General features: G+C 45.2%; 2 protein-coding genes across 4 annotated transcripts; both read right to left on the reverse strand.

Moving 5' to 3' along the window:
• Window positions 1-967: 967 nt before the first annotated feature.
• On the reverse strand, window positions 968-7167 carry LOC116401449 (zinc finger protein 135). 3 transcript variants are annotated; one of them, XM_031879856.1, is made up of 3 exons: window positions 6854-7167; window positions 4369-5233; window positions 968-3548 (listed from the first exon to the last, which is right to left on the reverse strand). In XM_031879856.1, exons 2-3 carry the CDS (start codon window positions 4941-4943, stop codon window positions 2636-2638), a joined length of 1488 nt encoding a protein of 495 aa, XP_031735716.1. In that variant the 5' UTR covers window positions 4944-5233; window positions 6854-7167; the 3' UTR covers window positions 968-2635. The 3 variants fall into 3 exon arrangements, with proteins under 3 accessions (XP_031735716.1, XP_031735714.1, XP_031735713.1); XM_031879854.1 differs by lacking the exon at window positions 6854-7167 and adding an exon at window positions 6192-6407; XM_031879853.1 differs by lacking the exon at window positions 6854-7167 and adding an exon at window positions 5920-6407.
• Window positions 7168-13645: 6478 nt separating this feature from the next.
• Window positions 13646-21732, reverse strand: ncoa4 (nuclear receptor coactivator 4). The gene is made up of 10 exons (XM_031879858.1): window positions 21124-21732; window positions 20222-20362; window positions 20056-20147; window positions 19668-19776; window positions 16524-16574; window positions 16255-16374; window positions 15410-16114; window positions 14943-15182; window positions 14763-14852; window positions 13646-14687 (listed from the first exon to the last, which is right to left on the reverse strand). Exons 1-10 carry the CDS (start codon window positions 21241-21243, stop codon window positions 14682-14684), a joined length of 1674 nt encoding a protein of 557 aa, XP_031735718.1. The 5' UTR covers window positions 21244-21732; the 3' UTR covers window positions 13646-14681.
• Window positions 21733-21756: the final 24 nt, after the last annotated feature.

Raw genomic sequence — 21756 nt, forward strand, 5'->3', positions numbered from 1 at the left:
ACAATGTAATATGACTTTAAACAACATACCATACTGACTTCATGACAATGTAATATGACTAAACGACATACCATACTGACTTCATAACAATGTAATATGACTAAACGACATACTATACGGACTCTATAACTGACTTTTTGTGACATCCTACACTTTCAATTCAATTCATTTTTGTATTGCCAAAAATTACAAATTTGCCTCAGAGGGCTTTACAAAATGTACACATTTGATATCCTCTTGTCCCGGAACCCTCACATTGGAACCAAGACCAGGTCTAGGTATAACCCGGATACACAGCAACCTGTGAGGTGAGAATACACAGAGACTCTGGTGAAGAAGCAGGTCAATAATGTGCGTTAATGGTATCGATAATATAAAATTAGTAATGTGAGTAATAATAAAAAATAATATTATCAGTGGGAGTCAGCAGGGCCATGGTGGGAGGAAGGACCAGGGTCCAGATGAAACCACAATCCACGGAACCTGTGAGGAGAGAAGCACAAAGACTAAAGAAGCAAAGTTAGTAATCAGCATGTTTGCAGTTTAGTGAGCTGGTTGGTTTCATCTGGTTTGATCGATATATATAATTGAGTATCATCTGCATAACAAGTTTACAAGTGTTTTCTGATAATATTGCCTAAAGGAAGCATATATAAGGTGAACAAGATTGGTCCAAGCACAGAACCTTGTGGAACTCCATAACTGACGTTGGTCTTCATCGAGGCTTCATCCTTTACAAACTGAGATCGATCCGATAAATAGGATCCAAACCAGTTCATTGCGGTTCTTTTGATGCCAATATAATGTTCTAGTCTCTGCAACAGGATGTAGTGGTCTATAGTGTCGAACGCAGCACTAATGTCTAACAGGATAAGAACAGAGACTAGTCCTTTGTCTGATGCAGTTAGAAGGTCATTAGTTATTTTCACAAGAGCTGTCTCTGTGCTTTGATGCTTTCTAAATCCTGACTGAAAATCCTCAAATAAACTATTGTTACGTAGAAAGTCACACAACTGATTTCTCAAGGATCTTAGAGGAAGGGAGGGTTAGAAATCGGTCTATAGTTAGTCATACTATACTATGTTTACCTTCTCCAATAACAAGCAAGCATCTTGAAATAACTAGTATGTAAAGTAACGTAGTATCTCATACATTTGAAACTTTTTCTGAGAAACTAAGTCATCAACATTTGCAGGATCCTTTTTTTTATCTAATTTTTTCGCAGCAGAAAGAATTGTTTTCCATAAAATGTGATTTAAAAAGCCCTCTCTGGGCTTCCGTAGCACCCCTTCAGGGTCAGTGAAGACAAACAGAGGAAACTTCTTTTTTAAGGTTTATTACAAAACGCAAGACAAAACATGTCAACTGGGGTTTTCATTCTATTGTTAAACACGACACGATGACGAACAACCTTCTACCTGCAGGTGAAGCTCCGCTGGAAACCAATCAAACAAAGTACGGAGGACAAGAAGAGAAGCTGAGGAGCATCTTCTACAGGAGGCTCGTAGTGCGACACACGTATAAATAGTTTCACCATTAAATTAAATTAAATCCAATTCACACAGTAAAAGGTTGTTTTCACAAACTCAAAGTGTCTTCTGCCGTCAGACGGCTTGGGGGGGGGGGGAAAGACCTGGTCCCTGATTGGTCCAAGACACCCGTCTTTAAATAACTTCACATACGTCTGTTTTATTCTGGATTCTTTTGTCTCTTTAAGGAGGCTTTAACTTTGAAAAGCTGGACTTCCTGTCTGCCCGATGACGACGAAGAACAACGAAGGTGGCGGTGGTGTTGCTACGGTAACGAGGGCAGTTTTTGTCTTTTTTACTTGTCAGTCACATTTAAATATTTATATATTACAACATTGTTCCAAATTCATAAATAAGAAGTGCAGTTCACCCTTCGACCTCCACAACACCGCCGAAAAACTACAAACATGGCCGACTAGCTTCATGCAAACGTTAATGTGGAGGAAACGCCGGCTCGACCAATTGCAGCGCTGCACCGGCAAAGAACTTCAGCCAATCACAACCAGTCTGGGAGGAAAGAACATAAACCTGAACCACATCAGACCTGAACCATATCAGACCTGAACCTGCACAAAGTTCTTCAGAGGATCAATTTCCCAGAATGCACTGCGTGCTGTGTTGAATGAGTCAGCTATAAAGTTGGCCTCCACTCTGACATTGAATGTCTACTTCATTCGGGTAACGGGGCTGATGGGAAATTAGCCGACAGTAGTTCCCAGCTGTCTGCCCAGGTGGCTGATGGGAAATGGAGTGTAGAGGCGGCAGAATGAAAGTGTCCATGTGCAACCTGACAGACAGGTGGAGGGGCGGGGCGAAGGGCGGGGCTTGGGTAACACTTTAAATCGAATCCCATCCTTAAGAGCTAACGGTCTGGTACTACCATATATGGAGATGTCCTGCTGATATCTACACCAGAGAAGAACCAGGTCCAGTTCACAAAACCTGGCAGCGCAGAATCTGTCTCCAACTGGTCCAGAACTGGTGGAGAACTGGTCCAGAACCTTTTAAATTAGAACTTTTCCAGAACTGGCCCCAAACCAGTCCAGAACCAGTCAGTGCTGATTCAGAACCAACCCAGAACAGGTCGAAAAAAACGATCCGAACCGTCACTCGGAGTCAGACTCCAGCGGAGCGGTTTCGTCTAGGACGACCCTCTTCCGGCGCTTGGCGGCGGCGGCGGCCCGTTGCTCCTCCTCCAGATGGGCCTTCTTGTGGCGGGAGAAGCTGGACGAGTGCATGAAGGTCTTGTTGCAGGCCGCGCAGGTGTAGGTCTTGGTCTTGGCGGGGAGTCCGGTCTTGACATGGATCTGCTTCTGGTGGTGCTGCTGCAGCTTCCCACCGCTAGCACGGTGGGTCTGCTGGTGCCGAGCCAGACTGGAGGCGTGGCTAAACCTCTTCCCACACTGGCTGCACCCGTGTCGACCGGCTCCTCCTCCTCCTCCTCCTCCTCCTCCTCCTCCCACCTCCTCTTCAGAGATGGTGGAGGCTCGTTTGCCGGCCCGACCCGCCCGGCGGCGCCGGTTCTTCTTGCAGAGGGTGTAGAAGTTGGGCTTGTCCCGGGAGCAGAGCTTGAGTCGGATCTTGAGGTCTGACGAGGTCTCTCCCAAGTTCTCCTTGCCCGGTGTGTAGTTGTCCAGCAGGTCCTTGACATGGGTCACCTGGTGCTTGGAGAGCTGTGTGGATGTCCTGAAGCTCATGTCACACTGAGGGCAGGCGTAGAACTTATCGCCGCCATGACTCTCCAAGATGGCCGCCGACGCCACGTGCTGCTGCTGCTGCTGATGCTGCCTCTGCTGCCTCTTGGGCTTCTTGTTCTTGCTGCCGGCCTTTAGCGAGTGGCGCAGGGCGGCCATGTTGGGACCGAGGGCGACGTCTTTGACGTCTTTAGGGAGGCCCCTCCCCTTCTTGTGGATGAGGCGGTGACGCGACAGACTGGAGCTGTGGTTGAACTCTTTACCACAGATGTTACAGGGATGGATCCTCCTTTTACCGTGCAGCCGCAGGTGACTCCCCAACATCCTGCAATGAAGAGACACGCAATCAATGAGGAGACATGAAGAGACAGGTAATCAATGAAGAGACACGAAGAGACACGTAATCAATGAAGAGACACGTAATCAATAAAGAGACACGTAATCAACGAAGAGACACGTAATCAACGAAGAGACACAAAGAAACAGGTAATCAATGAAGAGACACGTAATCAATGAAGAGACACGAAGAGACAGGTAATCAATGAAGAGACGTAATCAACGAAGAGACACGTAATCAACAAAGAGACACGTAATCAACAAAGAGACACGTAATCAATGAAGCGACACGAAGAGACAGGTAATCAATGAAGAGACACGTAATCAATGAAGCGACACGAAGAGACAGGTAATCAACGAAGAGACAGGTAATCAATGAAGAGACAGGTAATCAATGAAGAGACAGGTAATCAATAAAGAGACACGTAATCAATGAAGAGACACGAAGAGACACATAATCAATGAAGAGACAGGCAATCAATGTAGAGACACATAATTAATGAAGGACACGAAGACAAACAGAATCAATGAAGGACACGAAGAGAAACAGAATCAATGAAGGACACGAAGAGAAACAGAATCAATGGACACGAAGAGAAACAGAATCAATGAAGGACACGAAGAGAAACAGAATCAATGAAGGACACGAAGAGAAACAGAATCAATGAAGGACATGAAGAGAATCAGAATCAATGAAGGACATGAAGAGAATCAGAATCAATGTAGGACACGAAGAGAATCAGAATCAATGGACATGAAGAGAAACAGAATCAATGAAGGACACAAAGAGAATCAATGAGGACCGTTACCTGCTGCCTTTGAAGCTCATCCCACAGTGGGGGCAGGTGTAGCGGGCCTCCTGGTGGGGGGGCTCCAGGGCCCTCTTGGCGGGCGGCATCGGGCCCCCGGTGGTCTTGCCGCTGTGCGTCTGCTGGTGCCGGTACAGACTGGAGGCGTGGCTGTAGCTCTTCCCACAGTAGCTGCAGCGGTACTGACGCTCGTCCGGCTCAAAGTCGGCCAGGTCCGAGTCTACCTCTCCATCTGTCCGGCTAACGCCTGCCTCCACCGGTGCCTCCTCCTCCTCGGTGTCCTCCTCCTCCTCTTCGTCCTCCTCGTCATCAGAGTCTGTCTTGATCTCCACGCTCTGCTCCGTCACCTCACAGGGGAACACCTCCTCGTAGGGAGCGAAGAAGGACTCCTCCGTCTCCACCTTCAGCTGCTCCGTCAGGTCCGCCGGGTCGTCCGAGTCCTTCTTCACGCAGGAGATGGTGAACTTAGAGCCGACCTCGGCCCACTTCACCACGTACTCGATGGGCTGAGTGTCCAACTCCACCGTGATGAAGTCTGCTCCCAGAGCATCAGACTCTGAGACCGGGTCCTCCATCCTAGACCTAAACCAGGGGAGGGGAGGAGCTACAGCTCTGTAAGGGAGGGAGGAGCTACAGCTCTGTAGGGGAGGAGGAGCTACAGCTCTGTAGAGGGGGAGGAGCTAAAGCTCTGTAAGGGAGGGAGGAGCTACAGCTCTGTGTGGGTGGGAGGGGCTACAGCTCTTTAGAGGGGGGAGGGGCTACAGCTCTATAAGTGGGGAGGGGCTACAGCTCTGTAGAGGGGGAGGGGCTACAGCTCTGTAAGTGGGGAGGAGCTACAGCCCTGTAAGTGGGGAGGAGCTACAGCCTTGTGGGGGGGGAGGAGGAAGAAGGGGAGAAGTTAGATGTGACAGAATACACACATCATTGTTGTTATTATCATAATATAACATGTAATGTAGAATTTATTTAATATGAATATAAAACAATAAAATAATAAACCTTCATGACATATACATACACATATATATATATATTATCAGTATAATTTAAATGAACAAACAATAATCACGTGATAGTAAACAAAGAGCAGATCTGAGGTCAGTTTGACCCGATGATGTCATTAATAAACACAGGTGACCTCTGACCTCCTAACACTTTAATAATATTATTATTTATATAATATATTAAAATTGTTATAATATTATTAATATTAAATCTGATCATCACGGACGTTAAGAGACGTTTTCATTCATTATGTTGGACTGAACCGGACTACGTCCATAAATCAGTGGTTTTAAGAGAGAGAGCTTCACTATGCACTGAACCTCTCTCTCTCTCTTTAGTCAAGACCGACTCTAATGAATCCGTTATTATTTAATCACACTCATGATCAACATGTTATTATTGAATCACATATGATCAACATGTTATTATTTAAACATTTAGACAGGTTCTCTCTTCTCTCCGGATTACGACCACAGACTGTCGCGCGGAGGGCGGTTACTGGCAGCGCATCCATTTTATTAACGAGGACATTTCCTCTTAACTTACATCTGATTCTGTTTATCTGAAAGCCGAACTCATCACAACATCCGTTAGTTACGTTTAATAACGTAAAACGTTTAAAAACGTGTTTCCCGTTGGTCGTAAAGCGAGGAGGAGTTAAATAGAGCCGTATGTGAGCGGAGTGTCGGGGCCGTGATGAGGAAGCGGAGGGATCTTCTCCTCCCTGAACGTAAACTGTCAAAATAAAAGAGCGAGCGGCGGAATAAACGACGGTAACCGGATTCCGCGGTCAAACGAGTCGTGATTCGGTTACTCACCGAGCTTTAGACGGAGACACGGAGACATAAACGGTAATGTTTTAACCGGTGGAGACGGTCACAATAAACAGGAAGCAGCGGACACAAAGCATTGTGGGAAAAGGATTAAATGGCTGCGAAGAAACGGAAGTACGGTAGATTGTCCTTCAAAATAAAACCACAGTGAAAATAACAGAATGAAGAACGAATAAATAATAAAATTAAAATTAAAATAATAGTTTAATAACATAAATAATACAGTAAAATAAAAATAAAAATAGTTTAATAATATAAATAATACAGTAAATTAAAAATAAAAATAGTTTAATAATATAAATAATACAGTAAAATAAAAATAAAAATAGTTTAATAATATAAATAATACAGTAAAATATAAATAAAAATAGTTTAATAATATAAATAATACAGTAAAATAAAGAGATGGAGAGGAAGAGGAGGTGATGAAGAAAAGGAGAAGAGGATGAAGGAGGAGGCCTCAGTATTTACTGCTGCTCCTCTTCATCACCACCTCCTGCTCTTCACACGACGGGTCTGTGTCTGTGACTCCACACACACGCACGCGCACGCACACGCACAGACACAGACACCCACACCCACACACACACATACCCACACACCTCGCTCCCGTTATTATACCGGTGAAATGACGGTGGTCTCGGTACCTTACTAAACCCGGATCAGTCCGCTTCGGTTCGGTTCTGGATGAGAACGAGTCTCCGGAGCTTCAGTCGCATCTCAGCCAGAGAGCAGCGGCGGCCTGTCGGCTAGCTACCGCTGCTGCGATGTCCTGCTGGAGCGGCACGGAGCGGCAGAGAGCGGCAGGTCGCCCAGCAGAGTTGATGGGACGTCGCGGCTCAGAGGCGGCACGCGGCGGACCGTCCGGAGCCTCTCCAGACGATGATTGGTCGAGCTGCTGCGCAGCCTGCTCGTTGCATCGAATCTGATTGGCTGGCCGGCTGAAAACCCGCAAAACGTGTGCCGACAAACGTCTTGAGGTGTCGTGAAGCGTCACGAGGCTTCAGTATGTCCATCCGACGGATTCTACCGAACACAGCTGATGTTTTGACGGTTGTGTGTGTTTTTAACCTGTTTATCATCAGCTGGTTCCTCTCCGAGCTGCTTCTGTGAAGAATAAACGTTTTCTGAAAAGCAGGTTGAACTCCATTAAAGAATCTCTGGTTTTTAGTTTCTCTTTCTTCTTTTATCTCCTCTGAACACAACTAAGGATCCAATGATACACGGTCCACAAAGGCTTCTGGTCAAAGTAACTCAAAACTTATGATTTAATATGACAGAGTTCACATGTTTTAATAGTTAAGTCAGTGTTGTCTGGTGGAGCCGATAGAAACAAGATATCTGGTGATGATCCTGACTCAAGGGTCCCTTGCTAGCTTTATAAGGAGCTTTCAGCTTCATGGTGTGATCACAAACATTCAGTTTAAACTCCAGGCTAGACTCCAGACTAGACTTCAGACTAGACTCCAGACTAGACTCAAGGCTAGACTTCAGACTAGACTCCAGACTAGACTCCAGACTAGACTCCAGGCTAGACTTCAGACTAGACTCCAGACTAGACTCCAGACTAGACTCAAGGCTAGACTTCAGACTAGACTACAGACTAGACTTCAGACTCGACTACAGGCTAGAATTCAGACTAGACTCCAAGCTAGACTCCAGACTAGACTTCAGACTAGACTACAGGCTAGACTTCAGACTAGACTCCAAGCTAGACTCCAGACTAGACTCCAGACTAGACTTTCCCCTTTCTACCTGTAACTACAGACCATTCAGTATCCTGCCAACAATATCAAAAGTTGCAGAGAAGTTGGTAGCTGAGCAAATGATCTGCCGTTTGAATACCAGTTCTTTTGCCCTTCATTCAATGCAATTCGGCTTCAGAGCCAATTATTCTAGTGAGACAGCACCTGTTTCTTCACAGAAAAAAATCTAATTTCTATTGGACAAAGGGGGAGTTGTTGGAGTTGTGTTTCTTGATCTCAAGAAGGCATTTGACACTGTTAACCATCGCATTCTTTTGTCCAAGTTGCCCAGCTACAATTTCTCCTCAGGTACACTTAAATGGATTGAATCGTATTTGCTAAATAGATCACAGTATGTCCAAATACAGAACTATCAATCTACCGCCCTCCACTTGTCCACAGGCGTCCCACAAGGATCTGTCCTGGGCCCACTACTGTTCTCTTTATATATCAATGATCTGCCATCAGCATGCCCTGACACCAACATCCAAATGTATGCAGATGACACTGTGATTTACTTGCATGGTAGCAAAATGGGACAAGTGGCAAATGAACTCACTAACTCCATGGTTCATGTAACTGCATGGTTAAAGCAATGCTGTTTACAACTAAACATATCCAAAACAGTGTGTATGTTTTTTACCAAAACAAACTGGTAGTGTAGAGCCGGATGTTTGTGTATCTGGGGAGAGGCTACGGGTTGTACCTGACTACAAGTATCTCGGAGTACTTTTTGATTCCAAATTATCATTCAAATCTCAGGTGAAAAAGTCTGTAACCGTCACCGTCGTTCACTCTTGTCTCACACACACACACGCACGCGCGCGATCGTCTCGTCACAGGATCAAACGTGACTGTTGCGAAGTGGCGCTTATTTTTTTTGACAAATGTTTTTATTGTCTTTTCCACAAAACACAAACACAAGACAGAACAAGGCACATCAAAAGGTACACATGGGCACTTGGAGATATTTCAAATAAAGATATCAATGGCATGTGTTGTTGTTGGGCGTTACTGACAAATAACAGTAGAGGGTGACAGATATGTACATGCACAGATAGATAGATATTATACCCCACAAATAGAATGCTCCCACATCCCCTAATGTGACCAATGAGAGAAGAAGGAAACAAAAACGTGGAAGGGAAACAAAAAGGAAAACGGTAGACTACAGGGTTACAACAAGATCTCCCTCCAGAAACTCCATGAATGAGCCCAAATCTTTGCAAAGATGATATATTTCCCTTTAACTACATATGTAAGTTCCCCCCTGGTGAGCTGCATGGACTCAGAGCCCTCCTCTTCAAAGGGCTCTGCCACCACCGACACCATGACTGCCCTCCCCCCCTCTCTGTGACGACTGACCAGGTGAGAAGACAGCTGGAGCGACTCCATCAAGGAAAGGCTGCGGGACCTGATGCCATGAGCCCCAGGGTCCTGAAGACCTGCGCCATCCAGCTGTCTAATGTCCTTCAACACCTCTTCAACCTGAGCCTGAAGCAGGAAGAAGTCCCGGTGCTGTGGAAGACGTCGTGCCTGGTTCCCATACCAAAGAAGACGACACCATCTGGCCTCAATGACTACCGACCAGTTGCCCTCACATCCCATGTGATGAAGGTGCTGGAGAGGCTGGTCTTGGCCCACCTCCGACCGCAGGTGAAATCCTCACTGGACCCTCTGCAATTTGCATATCAGCCTCATGTGGGGGTGGGCGACGCCATCATCTACCTGCTGCAACGAGCTCAATCGCACCTGGATGAACCGGTGACTTGTGGAGGCTTGAATTCTACCCCACAGAGAGAAGGCCGCAGCTCACGCTCCAACTGCTGTTTACAGTAGAGACGCTGCGATAATAAAATCTACCATAAACTGGTTTACAATCAAAAAGTATTTAATCCTACTGAATCTAATACAATTACACAATGAAGCACATTAATTACAGTATCTATAGATATATATTCTCTGCGCAGAAAAGCATTTTACCCTGATCCCAGTAGAAGCACAGCTGCCCTCCCGATGAGACCAGAGGAAAGAGAGCAAATTCTTTCCCAGCACTTCCATTTACAGTTTGAAATTCCCTCCCCTTTTGTCCATCTTAATTCCTATTGGCTAATCTCGACTGCCTCCTCCTGGCTTCAGGCTGCCGAAAAACCCTCGCGCGGGTACAGTCTGCAAATATCTGTCTAGAAATCCCTGACTTTCCCTTGGCTATTCTTTACAGTTTAATACATTCAATGACTGTCTTTTATGGTTTAACACTTCTATGATAAACATTGGATTCTACATAAAGATAAAGATTTGCAACTTTTGGCAAAAACTTCACAAGTTTCTACAAATTCTACTAAGATACACTTCTAACTACAAATTCTATAATTTCTTAAAGCACAGTTCTAAACCTAAATTTCCTACAGACTCTGTGAGAATCACTTTCTTTGATTTCTCCAGTGCATTCAACACCATCGGGTTAACGCCTCCACCGTCACCTGGATCACTGACTACCTCACAGGCAGACCACAGCTTGTCCAACTGGGCCGTGTGCTGTCTGATATGGTGGTCAGTGATACTGGAGCCCCACAGGGAACTGTTCTGTCTCCCTTCCTGTTCACCTTGTACACCACTGACTTCCAGTACAACTCAGGGTCATACCATCTGCAGAAGTTCTCTGATGACTCTGCAGTGGTCGGGTGTATAAGGGACAGAACAGGGTCGGGTGTTGTAGAGTGGGCCAGTAGAAATCACCTGCGTCTGAACGGGGCCAAGACCAGAGAGATGGTGGTTGACTTCAGGAGGAAGATGACGGCTCCACAACCGGTGAGAGTTCTGGGAGAGGATGTGGACATGGTGGAGGAGTACTAGTACCTGGATGTCTCCATCGACAACAAACTGAACTGGAAGGCCAACATCAACGCTGTGTACAAGAAGGGGAAGAGTCGACTCTTTTTCTTGAGGAATCTTCGATCCTTCAACGTGTGCAGCAAGATGTTGGAGATGTTCTATCGGTCTGTTGTGGCCAGTGCACTGTACTTCTGTAGTCTGCTGGGGGAGCAGCATTGGAGCCGGAGACACCAACAGACTTAATAAACTGGATAAGAAGGCCGGCTCCATCATTGGCTGCAAACAAGACTATCTGGAAGAGGTGGTGGAGAGGAGGACACTGAAGAAACTATTATCCATATTGGATAACCCGGACCACCCTCTCCACCACCTACTGCAGGGACAGCGGAGCACTTTCTCCAACAGACTGATTCAGCTCCGCTGTCACAAGGACCGATACAGGAGAACATTCCTGCCCTCTGCCATTAGACTCTATAATAAATCACCTCTGGCCAAATCAAACACAAGACTATAACACTGCTACACTGTTGTTGCTGCTGCTGGTGATCTTGTGCAGTTTATTTTTTCCTACTCAGTTAATTTAATACGATTCTATTTAGTGTATATACTGTGCATTTTTATTACTTTATTTTCTTAAATTTAATAGGTCCTGCTCTGTTATTTTATTATATTGTATATATTGTGCATATTCCATACTTAATATTTCTATTTTATTGTGTAACCCTGTTTGCTGCTGCCACAGACAAATTTCCCCTGGGGTATGAATAAAGTATATTTCTATTCTATTCTATTCTATTCTATTCTCTAGGGCAAGGCACTGCATCAGTCCCTCTATCCAATTTAGTTTGCTCGGCCTGTGAACACATTTCCAAGCCATTGCAATTTTATGTTTAGCTTCAAGAAGACAAAATATGACCATCTTCTTTTTGCTGTTGTTAAGTGTTCAGTTTACTGGGAAACACACAAAAAGACTTTTGGACATAATGAAGTGGAGCTTCTCGTGAGGACCAAGACACGTCTTGTTTGAACGGAACACTTCACTGTACTTCACTTCACTGCAGTTCACTGTCTGAACTGCAGTATTACATTCTTACAGTGAACACAATGCACTCTTGCACCCGACATGTGGTTTTCTAGTATCATCAACATTGTTGGCATCAAGAACATGTACCATTCTACTTCCTGTCTCTTCAAAGTAAAAGCACCTCCGTTTTCATGCTCTTCACAATAAAAGTAAATCATGCAATCAAACAATTTACAACATTGACAATATTAAAATACATATTGTCGAGTTTTTAAAGTGTTTTGTTTGTAATATGTATAATAAGCATCATTTAGTATCACTACTGAGAATTTAACAAACAAAAACATGACGTAGATAGGTTTGCAGTTTTCAAAGTGTATATTTCGAATGTCATCTCTTACACACATGAAGATAAAGATGTGAACACCGGCTGAATATCTATGATCAGAATCATAACTGTGTTATAACTGCTGCTGTGTAAAGGGAATACTGCTGCTAACAAGAACCTGATGTGTTTAAACCAAATGTTATTGACCTTTAGTTCATATAGCAGTACTTTAAAATAAAAGTGCACAATACACTACTTTTGAATTCATTATTGAACTTTGCGCATAACGAGATTAATCGCCAAAAAAATCATGCGATTAATCACAATTAAAAATTGTAATCGTTGCCCAGCACTAAAAAAATATATAACTTGTTTAGTTGGGAAAACATGATTAAATATCTGAATGTTGGATATCGGCTCACAAGAGGAGCAGCAAGAGGGGATTGCATTATCCCACTCAGGAAAAGTGCTTTCAGTCAGTCTGCATTTTCAGTACAAGCTGCACTACAATGGAACTCCATCCTAGTGACCATTAGAACTACAAACATACAGGTAATTTAAAGCTCAATGGTGAGTTAGTACCCAGCTCTGTCAGCACTAGAATGTAACCGCACCTCTGTCTGTGTTGAACTTTCCCTCAATCTGTCTGCTGTCACCCGTCTTGTCTGCTGTCACCCGTCTGTCTTGAATTTGCCGGTCGACCCTCATCTACCTGCATGCATGTCTCTTATTGTTGCTAGCTGTGTCTGACTGATTTATGTATTTCACACACTCTGCATGCTTTTGTTTTGTGCCTGACGTGGATGTTTTTTAGTGTCTAACAATTGCATCATAATATTGTCTTTAGTCCATGTTTCTATTTTAACAGTCATCCCTCATTTTATTTTCGTTGTGTTGACTTTGAGAGCCTCTGTGTTGTCTTGTTAGTACTTGACAATGTATAAGAGTCTCCTGAGTGATGATACTACGTATATTCTCACTTTTTTCTATCGTTTCTGCACACTTTGTAAAGCGTCAATATTGTATAACCTTTTAAATTTAATCTTACATTGTTTTTAGGTTTATTTTGTAACATCTGCCTCTTGGGACTACAGATGAAAAATAGCCTTTTGGCTTTAACTCTGGCGCATTTACAGAAATGTCTTTATTAATGTGCACTGTCCCTTATTAAATAAACCAATTTAAAAAAAAAAAAAAAAAAAGACTTCAGACTAGACTCCAGGCTAGACTACAGACTAGACTTACTTTAGTACTTGAGGAAAAGATCTGAGTACTTCTTTATATTTCCTCTGATGGCTCGTATCAGATCTGATTTACAGGTGAGATTCACCTGCAGCTGCTCTGGAAAATTTCAGAATAAAATCCCTTCAGGTTAAACTGGAATATTTCAGAATAAAATCCCCTGAGTTAAACAGGAAACTTTCAGAATAAAATCCTCAGTTAAACTGGAACCTTTCAGAATAAAATTCCCTCAGGTAAAGTTAAAGTGATGTCACAGACACAGTGATGATGTCAGCATGTTTTATTACTGTAAAGAATCACAGAGTATTGATGACATCACAGCTATATATATTAACCACGCCCCCTCAGCTTCAATAAAAAGCACCAATCACTGCTGACTGCAGAGTCATGTGACCTGACAAACTGCAGCATGCTTACCCCAGAAACATTCTGGGTAACAAGGTTACTTGATTCTGTATATATTAGCAATCTGCTTAATGCCCAGAACTGAGTCTTCCAGGTGTTACGACGAGCTCCACCAATCAAATCCTTCAGATAAGAGACGGTCGATGTATGCCTGCAAGACTCAACTCAGGGTATGAAATACAGGTTAAAAAGTCCAGGATCTTTTAATTTGAAAGATCAAACAGCTGTGAGTTTCCTTTACACATTTCCTTTAAATGAGTTTTAAAATAATAAATCTATCGATATACGTATTGATTCATTTTTGAGTTATTCAGATTTTATCCACTAGTGAAACACTACTGAGCATGTGCAGACCGGACAGGAAGAAGATCTGAGCTCAGCAGCTTCACAGGAAACAACAGAAAAAGAAAAGCAACATTCCACTAAATTAAAGAAATCGTTGAAATCATAAAAACAAAGGCTACTTCATGAAAAAAGTCAACTCCGCCCACCACCTGTTTAGCCCCACCCCATACAGGCCCCGCCCCCTCTCCTGTCAGGATCACCTGTTGATTAATCAACAGGTGATCAGATCAATAACTATTAATCAATCAATCAATTGGGAACTCTTTGATAATCAATTAATGGATTAATATTCTGTGATGAGGACGTTTCATAAACTAATCAAAGATCATAAACATTAAAATATGTTTTCTGATGAAGACAGTGAGACGCAGCTGAAAGCTCTGGAGCTCTTGAGTCTCACTGAATCATATTGATCAGTGGGTTCTTGATCCTGATTGGAGGAGAGCTCAGTGATGTCACAGGAAAGAAGGAGTCCATGATTTGACTGTTGTAGTTCGTGTTCGCTGATCAGCGTTAAAGAAGAAGAAGAAGAAGAAGAAGCATCATCGTCGTCACATCTGGAAGAAAACAGACTGGTCTTAAAGGAACAGTACTACCTCACCACCCGACTGACATTAAAGAAGTGAACTCACCTGTTCAGGAGCTTTGAACAGCCACTTCTCTTTGTCTCCGCCCACTTTCATACAGGTGAACAGGTCACAGACGGACGGCAGCGCCAGGAGCTGAAACATTGAACACATCACACAATGCTGTCGGGACACGTCCGTACTGGTCTCAGTCGGTCCGTAGTGATCTGTACTGGTCTTAGTTACCTGAGCCTGACTCCTCTTCCTCAGCAGCCATTTGTCCTCCTCTGCTACTGGGAGGGTCTGACCTCCTGACCCCGGAGTCTGTCCTGGAAGCACCCAGAGACCAGGATCCAGAGGGCAAAGGAAAGGAGATGAGATCTGGTCTCTGTGGTCCTCCCTGCTGGCCTTCTCCTCCTCAGGAGCCCAGCCAGAGAGGGACGAGGTGTCGGTGGGGTGGAGCCAGGCCTCCAGGATGGCCTGAACCTGAAGAAACACCAGAAACCTGTCACGTTAGAGACCCGATCGGCATCCCGTCACTTTACGGACCCAATCGGCATCCCGTCACCTTAAAGACCCGATCGGCATCCCGTCACCTTAAAGACCCGATCGGCATCCCGTCACCTTAAAGACCCGATCGGCATCCCGCCACCTTAAAGACCCGATGAATCATCAATGAAATCATTGATTAAAAGGATGAAAGAACAAATCACCTTTTGGTCCTGCTCTCTGCGGTGCAGGGTTGGCGGGGCGTCCTTGGCGATGGGCATGACTCCGTTAGATGTAGGCGGGGCTCCTACAGGGACCCCGTTCTTGTCCCTCCCGTCCTGGTGGAGCAGCCAGAGGTTCAGAGCTCCTCTCCCACAGTTCTCCTCACAGACGCAGTCGGAGAACGAGGAGCAGACCTCGTTGGCTCTGCAGGTCTGCTGCACCGGCACCGCCTGCTGAAGCCATGCCTCCAGGGCCACGGGGGGGGAAGTGGCGGTGGAAGTAGGCGGGGCCTTCAGGCACTTGAGCCAGCCCAGGTTCTCTATCTCCAGGGCCTCAGTGGTCTGGCAGCAGGAGGAGCAGTCATCGGCGGGGGGGCGTCTGGACCCCGTCAGCCAATCACTGGAGGACCAGACGTCATCGAACGGCTTCAACACCCGACGCCACCGCTCTGCGTCTGACATGGTATCGGTGGGGGGGGTGATGAGCCAGTCACTCAGCTCCTCCTCCTCCTCCTCCTCCTCCTCAGGACCGACGGTGAACTCTGATTCGTCGATCTTCTCGATGGAGAAGGAGGAGCTGCAGCTGCTGACGGTGCGCTCCCTGCTGACGGGGGTCTCGACCTGGTCCTGAAGGATCCAGAACTCCAGGTCCCTGATCTGACCCCAGGCCTGCAGGAAGTCCTCAGAGACCAGGACGGGACAGGAAGTCTGGCACAAACACACAGGAAGTCAGTTAGAACTCTCTGGGTTCACTTCCCGTCGATGACATCATGGGTCGGTTCATGGTTCATATATTTATAGCAATAAAGTATTAAAGAACTACAGGAGGTCGTCTCTCTCTCTCTCACCTTTCTGTCCTCGGGTGTCAGCCAATCCTGAGGCTTGTTGCTGGACTGGTAACAAATAGGAGCGCTGCTTGAAGGAGGAGTTCCCATCAGCCAGTCGCTTAGAGATCCGACCTCCATCTTCTGATCAGAGACACAAACAACAACGATGATGTCACTTTTCTGCTAATTAAAAACATGTCTCATGAGTCATAATGATGTTTAATATTATTAAATCATGTTAAACTGATGATATAATAAGGTTATAATGCTTCATTGATGTTATACGTTACCTGTTTCTTGGCAGCTATTGGACAGTTCTGAGAGGACACACCCTCCACCAGCTGTAAACAGGAAGTACAGAAAACCCCTGATCATCATCATCACGTCCACAGACAAAACCTGTGTGTACCTCTATATTTGTACAGCTATCTTTGTGAGGACCAATGGAAGGTGTAGACCAGGGGTGTCAAACTCAGCTTCACTCTGGGCCACATCAGAATCATGGTTCCCCTCAAAGGGCCGGTTGTAACTGTAAGACTGTATAATAGTGCTGGGTGGTACGACCAAACATGTGTTTCACGGTATTTTTTAAGATTCTGCCGGTTTCACGGTATATCACGGTATTGTTTTTCTATATGTTTATAGAGGCTCACTCTACTGTCAGGAGTACATAGAATATAAAACATGTTAATGTCTTCATGTATGAATTCTTTGCTTACTAGAGGGGGTGCTCGTTTGTTCCTCTAATGTTGGGATAGCAGTCTGGCTGAAGTATTGTGGCCCCGGTCAGACGTACCTTGAATCCAGTGTTTTAATCATTGCTCTGAGTCTTTCTCGACTGTCTGTAGTGGGACCAGGTCCCCGTTCCTCGTACGTGGTTCAGCTAAGTCGATCAAATGTCCCATTAGCAGCTTAAATTAACCCGATGATTGAAGTCAGGCTATCTCGGTTTCTCCAAGGCTGATCCTCTCAAACAGTCTCGTTTGTCTAACCCGCTGCGAGGGCTAGACAAGAAGCACGCAAAATATCACAGACAAGTTAAATGCGTAAGTGTTGTAAATGTATCGGCTCATTTTAATGCCTCATCACCCCAATCAATCAGATGATATGTCTTTAAATGAGCTGCTGGCAGTAGGCTTAATGAATGCATCATCCAATGAGATCTATAGCGACAATAATGATCTCAACTCTTTCACAATAAGATAAAAACAAGCCCAAAGAGCATCTACTGATCCTCATTAATATGAGGATATATGTACTGTATGCCCTCATGTATCATGTACTATATATGTGTATATACATGTATGTGTAGATCACCATACAGAACTAGCAGTTTGAATATGTGTGTGTGAATCTGTGTGTGGGCGGATCAGTGTGTGTGTGTGTATTATTCATCATCAGACATTCAATCAACTGAAGCAGTGAAGATAAATAGTGTGTGATTCTCTCTGTTCTTATCATGAGTCCACCTTCATCATGTTCTACAGTAATGATATGCTGGTGTACTAATAACACTGTCATATCATTATGAGTGCTTTAACCCTCATGTATGCAACGCAGCCATCAAGAGGACATGGGAGCAAGTAAACACTAACACACACACATTACTCAGAATGCTGAGTCAGTACAATATGTGCCATGGTGATGTAATGAACACATCCATAAGTTTATTAAGCGCCAAATAAACTTTACCAACAGCACGGCATGCAGCGGCTTTCCCCATGTTCTCCGCGTCGCCGACACTGTACAACAATGTACCACTCGCAGAACAGCTGCAGCGTGTGGTGTTCAATGTATGCTCCAGAAGGTCTGTAAATAAATGATTCCTTGTGGGCAGAATGGATAGCGCTCGTATAGGAAGTCATCGTGATGTGATAACGGATCTTGGCGATGTGGAAGAACTCTCTCCCTATAAAACGCTAATCTAACTAATATCCTCCTTCATCAGTGGATCTCTGAGGAAGGGAGCTGTACATTAATGCAATAGAGGCTTCTTAGTTTGCTCAGCTGCTTTAATGGATCACCGTGTGTCTCACTTTACATGCATTTTCGGAACTCCCGTATAACCCCCGGTATATGCGCAAGCGCATTAGACTACCGTATATGACAGGAGCTGCCATGTTTTCCGGGGGACTGGCAGCTTATCCAGCTACCTTCAGTTAGCCTGCGCTGGAGCAGCTTCAAGCTTATGGATGTGTTACCATGGTGATTTTGCCAAACTTGCTTCGTGGAATCGAAAAGCCTGATCTACGTCATCTTATCCTGAAAAGTATCCGGCTAACTCAGTTAGCCACGTACGAGGAACGGGGCGCAGGTCCTTGCAGAGCTGGATCCTTATTGTGTTCGTAATGTCGCTCCACCGCTTGCTTGTCATATGCAGCCTCGAGCTAATGCCTCTTCAAGCGATGTCTGACCCTTTAGCTTCACTGTTTCACTCGCGCCAACGTTACTGGTTGACGGCCGTCTTCACACTCTTGGTATTCCAACTCATGTTTTCTGCTGAGGTGATGGAGTAAGTTGCTCGTGTTACCACCTGTGGCAACAACAGTGGCTCGATAAACTTTGCAATATATAGTCTTTTGGTCTACGTCGGATATTCAAACACTTCCAAACAGCAGATCGGTGCATCTCCGGTCTGTCTTTGTTCCTCCTGCATCGCTCTGTTCTGTTCTTTAATGTAACATTACTGTAGCGACGGAGCCTCTCCCAGCTGTTAGCAGACTGTTGTGCTAGCGGGCTAGCTAGCTAGCTGTACCCAGCATGCCGGTCGGCGGTGTAATTTTATAAATGTACAATTATTAGTGTTACAAATTGTTTGCGTGTCACAAACTGTTGTGTCGTGGTGTTTTGTTGTTACAGAGCGTTAGTTGTAGGTTATTAGTTGTTATACAGTTATAACCATGACTAGGGTTCCCTCTCAACACACTTAAGACAACTAGCTCCCACCGTAGCGCTCATAGCGGCCAACAATATATTCTGCTGCCTGTTGAAGAGCGACAGCAGTTGTTTCTGTGCACCGGTATGACGGTGTGTGAAAAATTAATATCATACGGGAAATTAAAACCGGTATACCGGTTGGCCCAGCACTAGTGTATAACTGTAACTACTCCTAACATATTGTTAAAGAACTGTCTCTGCATTTCTGCATTTGATTATCGTTTATTCAAGTGTAAATATATTGTACATGCAGTTATATTAATGTAGGGTAACCTGCCAAAGAGCTGCTTCTATGACTGTTGTGTTTAAGTATCTCATCATTATGACTTCTTTGTTTTTAAACTTTTTTTTTTTTTTTGTTGCTGATGGATGGAAATGATGTGGGCCTCGAGTTTGACACCCCTGGTGTAGACCTTCAGAGTGAGGACATGTGTGTGAGAGTGTGTGTGACTGTGTGTGTATGTGTGTGAGAGAGTGTGTGTGTGTGTGTGTGTTACCTGAGCCGTGATGCGGCCGAACGAGGTGATGGCCTCCCTCAGAGAGCGAGCGTCGGCATGGAAACTCATCTCAGGTGTTTCCTCAGGTGTCAGACTCAGAGAGGACAACCTGCACACAGTTCATCATCATCTTCATGTGTATGAACACACATATATACAGATCAATGAATAGATCATCAGAGATGTGATCAGTTCCTCAGACCCCAGACCACCACTTAGGGACCCCAGACGACCGCACGAGAGTTTCAAATACACAGCGTCAGAATGAGTCAAATGAAGCGGCTGTCGGCCACGAGGACAAGAGAAACATGTCAAACACAGAGTCCACGTTCCGGCTGTGAGTGGACGTCTGAACCTGGTCTGCAGGTCTACGAGGACGTGGACTTACTTCTCCAGGCAGCCGGTCAGCTGGCTGTTCAGGTCGTTGCTGCTGTTGGAGTTCTGCAGCTGATGGACGATCACATCAAACTGTCCTCTGAGCTGGAAAACAAACACCCAGTAAACACCAGACTACCAGCAGCAGAGACCGGCAGAGACCAGAAAGCAGTGGTTACCCAATGCAGACGGTGCAGCTGCTGCTGCAGAGTCTCAGTCTTGACTTGTTCCAGCAGCTCGATCTGTCCCAGCAGCCAAACCTCTCGACAGCGAAGAGCCTCCTGCTGACGACTCACACTGCTCTGGAGATCACAGCGCACCTGTTCTCAGGAGACACACAGGGGTGAGACACAGGGGAGAGACGCACAGGTGAGAGACGAGTGAGACACAGGGGAGAGACGCACAGGTGAGAGACGAGTGAGATACAGGGGAGACGCGCACAGGTGAGAGACGAGTGAAACACGAGTGACACACAGGGGAGAGACGCACGGGTGAGACACAGGGGAGAGACGGGTGAGACACACGGGAGAGACGCACAGGGGAGAGACGGGTGAGAGACGCACAGGTGAGAGATTAACATGATTAAATCCTTCCAGGGCTTTGTTCTGGTCCTCCACTAATCTATCAACGAATCGTCACACTGAGCCTCAACATGGAGGAGCCTTTACCTGGAGAAGAGTTCAGCAGAGTCCACTAGACTACAGCAGAGTCCAGCAGATGAGACGGTTCTCAGACTGTCAGTTAAATTAACTCAACTCTTTTATATGGTCTCTCTCTCCCTCCCCCTCTCTCTCTGAGTCAGCAAGACTGTGTGATGAGGTCTTAGTCTTAAAGGGACAGTAGTGATGTTTACAGCTAGTAGTAGACCACGTAGTCTACTACTACTACTAAGTAGGGTACTGTGTACAAGTACACACTGTACTACACAGGTAGTTGTACTAGTTCACTACCTGCTAGTAAGTCTTCTTCAATACAGCATGATGTCCATTTAGTAACTTATGGTCCATTTAGACTCAAACAGATCATAGAGCAGGGGACGCTTTAGGGCGGGGCTACACAGTGATTGACAGGTCTCTCTAACCTCTCTGGTGTTTTCTCTCAGCTGTCGCTCCGCCTTCATGACGCCGTTGATGGCGTCCTCCAGCTGATCCTGAGCCAGTCGGCACTGCTTCAGTCCGCCCAATGCTGCCGCCTCCGCCATCCTGGACAGGAAACACACCGTCAAAACAGAACAGGGCCGACTGGATGTGGACTGAAGTTAGACCTTCCAGGACGTGATAAGAAGCTGCAGTTTGTGGTTTAGTTCCTCTTCACTAACGTCTCTCCGTCCTCGTCCTTCACTTCTGCTTTTATTTAACATCTCTGATCTCCGATAATGTTACTTTGTAAACAATGGAGGTTCACTTACATTATGATGCCTTCAGGATCTGCTCGGTGAACATGAGTACTGGCTGAAGGTACATTATAATTTTTTTTTTTTTTTTTTGAAATTGTATTTATTATTATACTATATTCATCCCGGAAGGGGAAATTTGTCTCTGGATTTGACCCCTCCCTGTATATAGGGCGCAGTGGGCTGCCCATGACAGGTGCCCGGGGAGCCGTTAAGGGTCCAGTGTAGAGCTGGATGGTAAACCGGTATACCGGTTTTAATTTCCCGTATGATATAATTTTTCACACACCGTCATACCGGTGCACAGAAACAACTGCTGTC

This window comes from Anarrhichthys ocellatus, unplaced genomic scaffold (genome assembly GCF_004355925.1).
Source record: "Anarrhichthys ocellatus isolate YVR2014 unplaced genomic scaffold, GSC_Weel_1.0 scaffold454, whole genome shotgun sequence".
Lineage (NCBI taxonomy): Eukaryota > Metazoa > Chordata > Actinopteri > Perciformes > Anarhichadidae > Anarrhichthys > Anarrhichthys ocellatus.

Excerpts from the sequence above, each read along its gene's own strand:
- LOC116401449 (XM_031879856.1), bottom strand. The coding sequence starts at position 4,943 with ATGGAGGACCCGGTCTCAGAGTCTGATGCTCTGGGAGCAGACTTCATC. Across the intron at positions 3,549-4,368 it reads ATGAGCTTCAAAGGCAGCAG|GATGTTGGGGAGTCACCTGC; the intron begins GTAACGGTCCTC and ends TCTTCATTGCAG.
- ncoa4 (XM_031879858.1), bottom strand. The coding sequence starts at position 21,243 with ATGGCGGAGGCGGCAGCATTGGGCGGACTGAAGCAGTGCCGACTGGCT. Across the intron at positions 20,363-21,123 it reads TGAGAGAAAACACCAGAGAG|GTGCGCTGTGATCTCCAGAG; the intron begins GTTAGAGAGACC and ends TCCTGAGAACAG. Across the intron at positions 16,115-16,254 it reads TGACACCCGAGGACAGAAAG|ACTTCCTGTCCCGTCCTGGT; the intron begins GTGAGAGAGAGA and ends TGTTTGTGCCAG.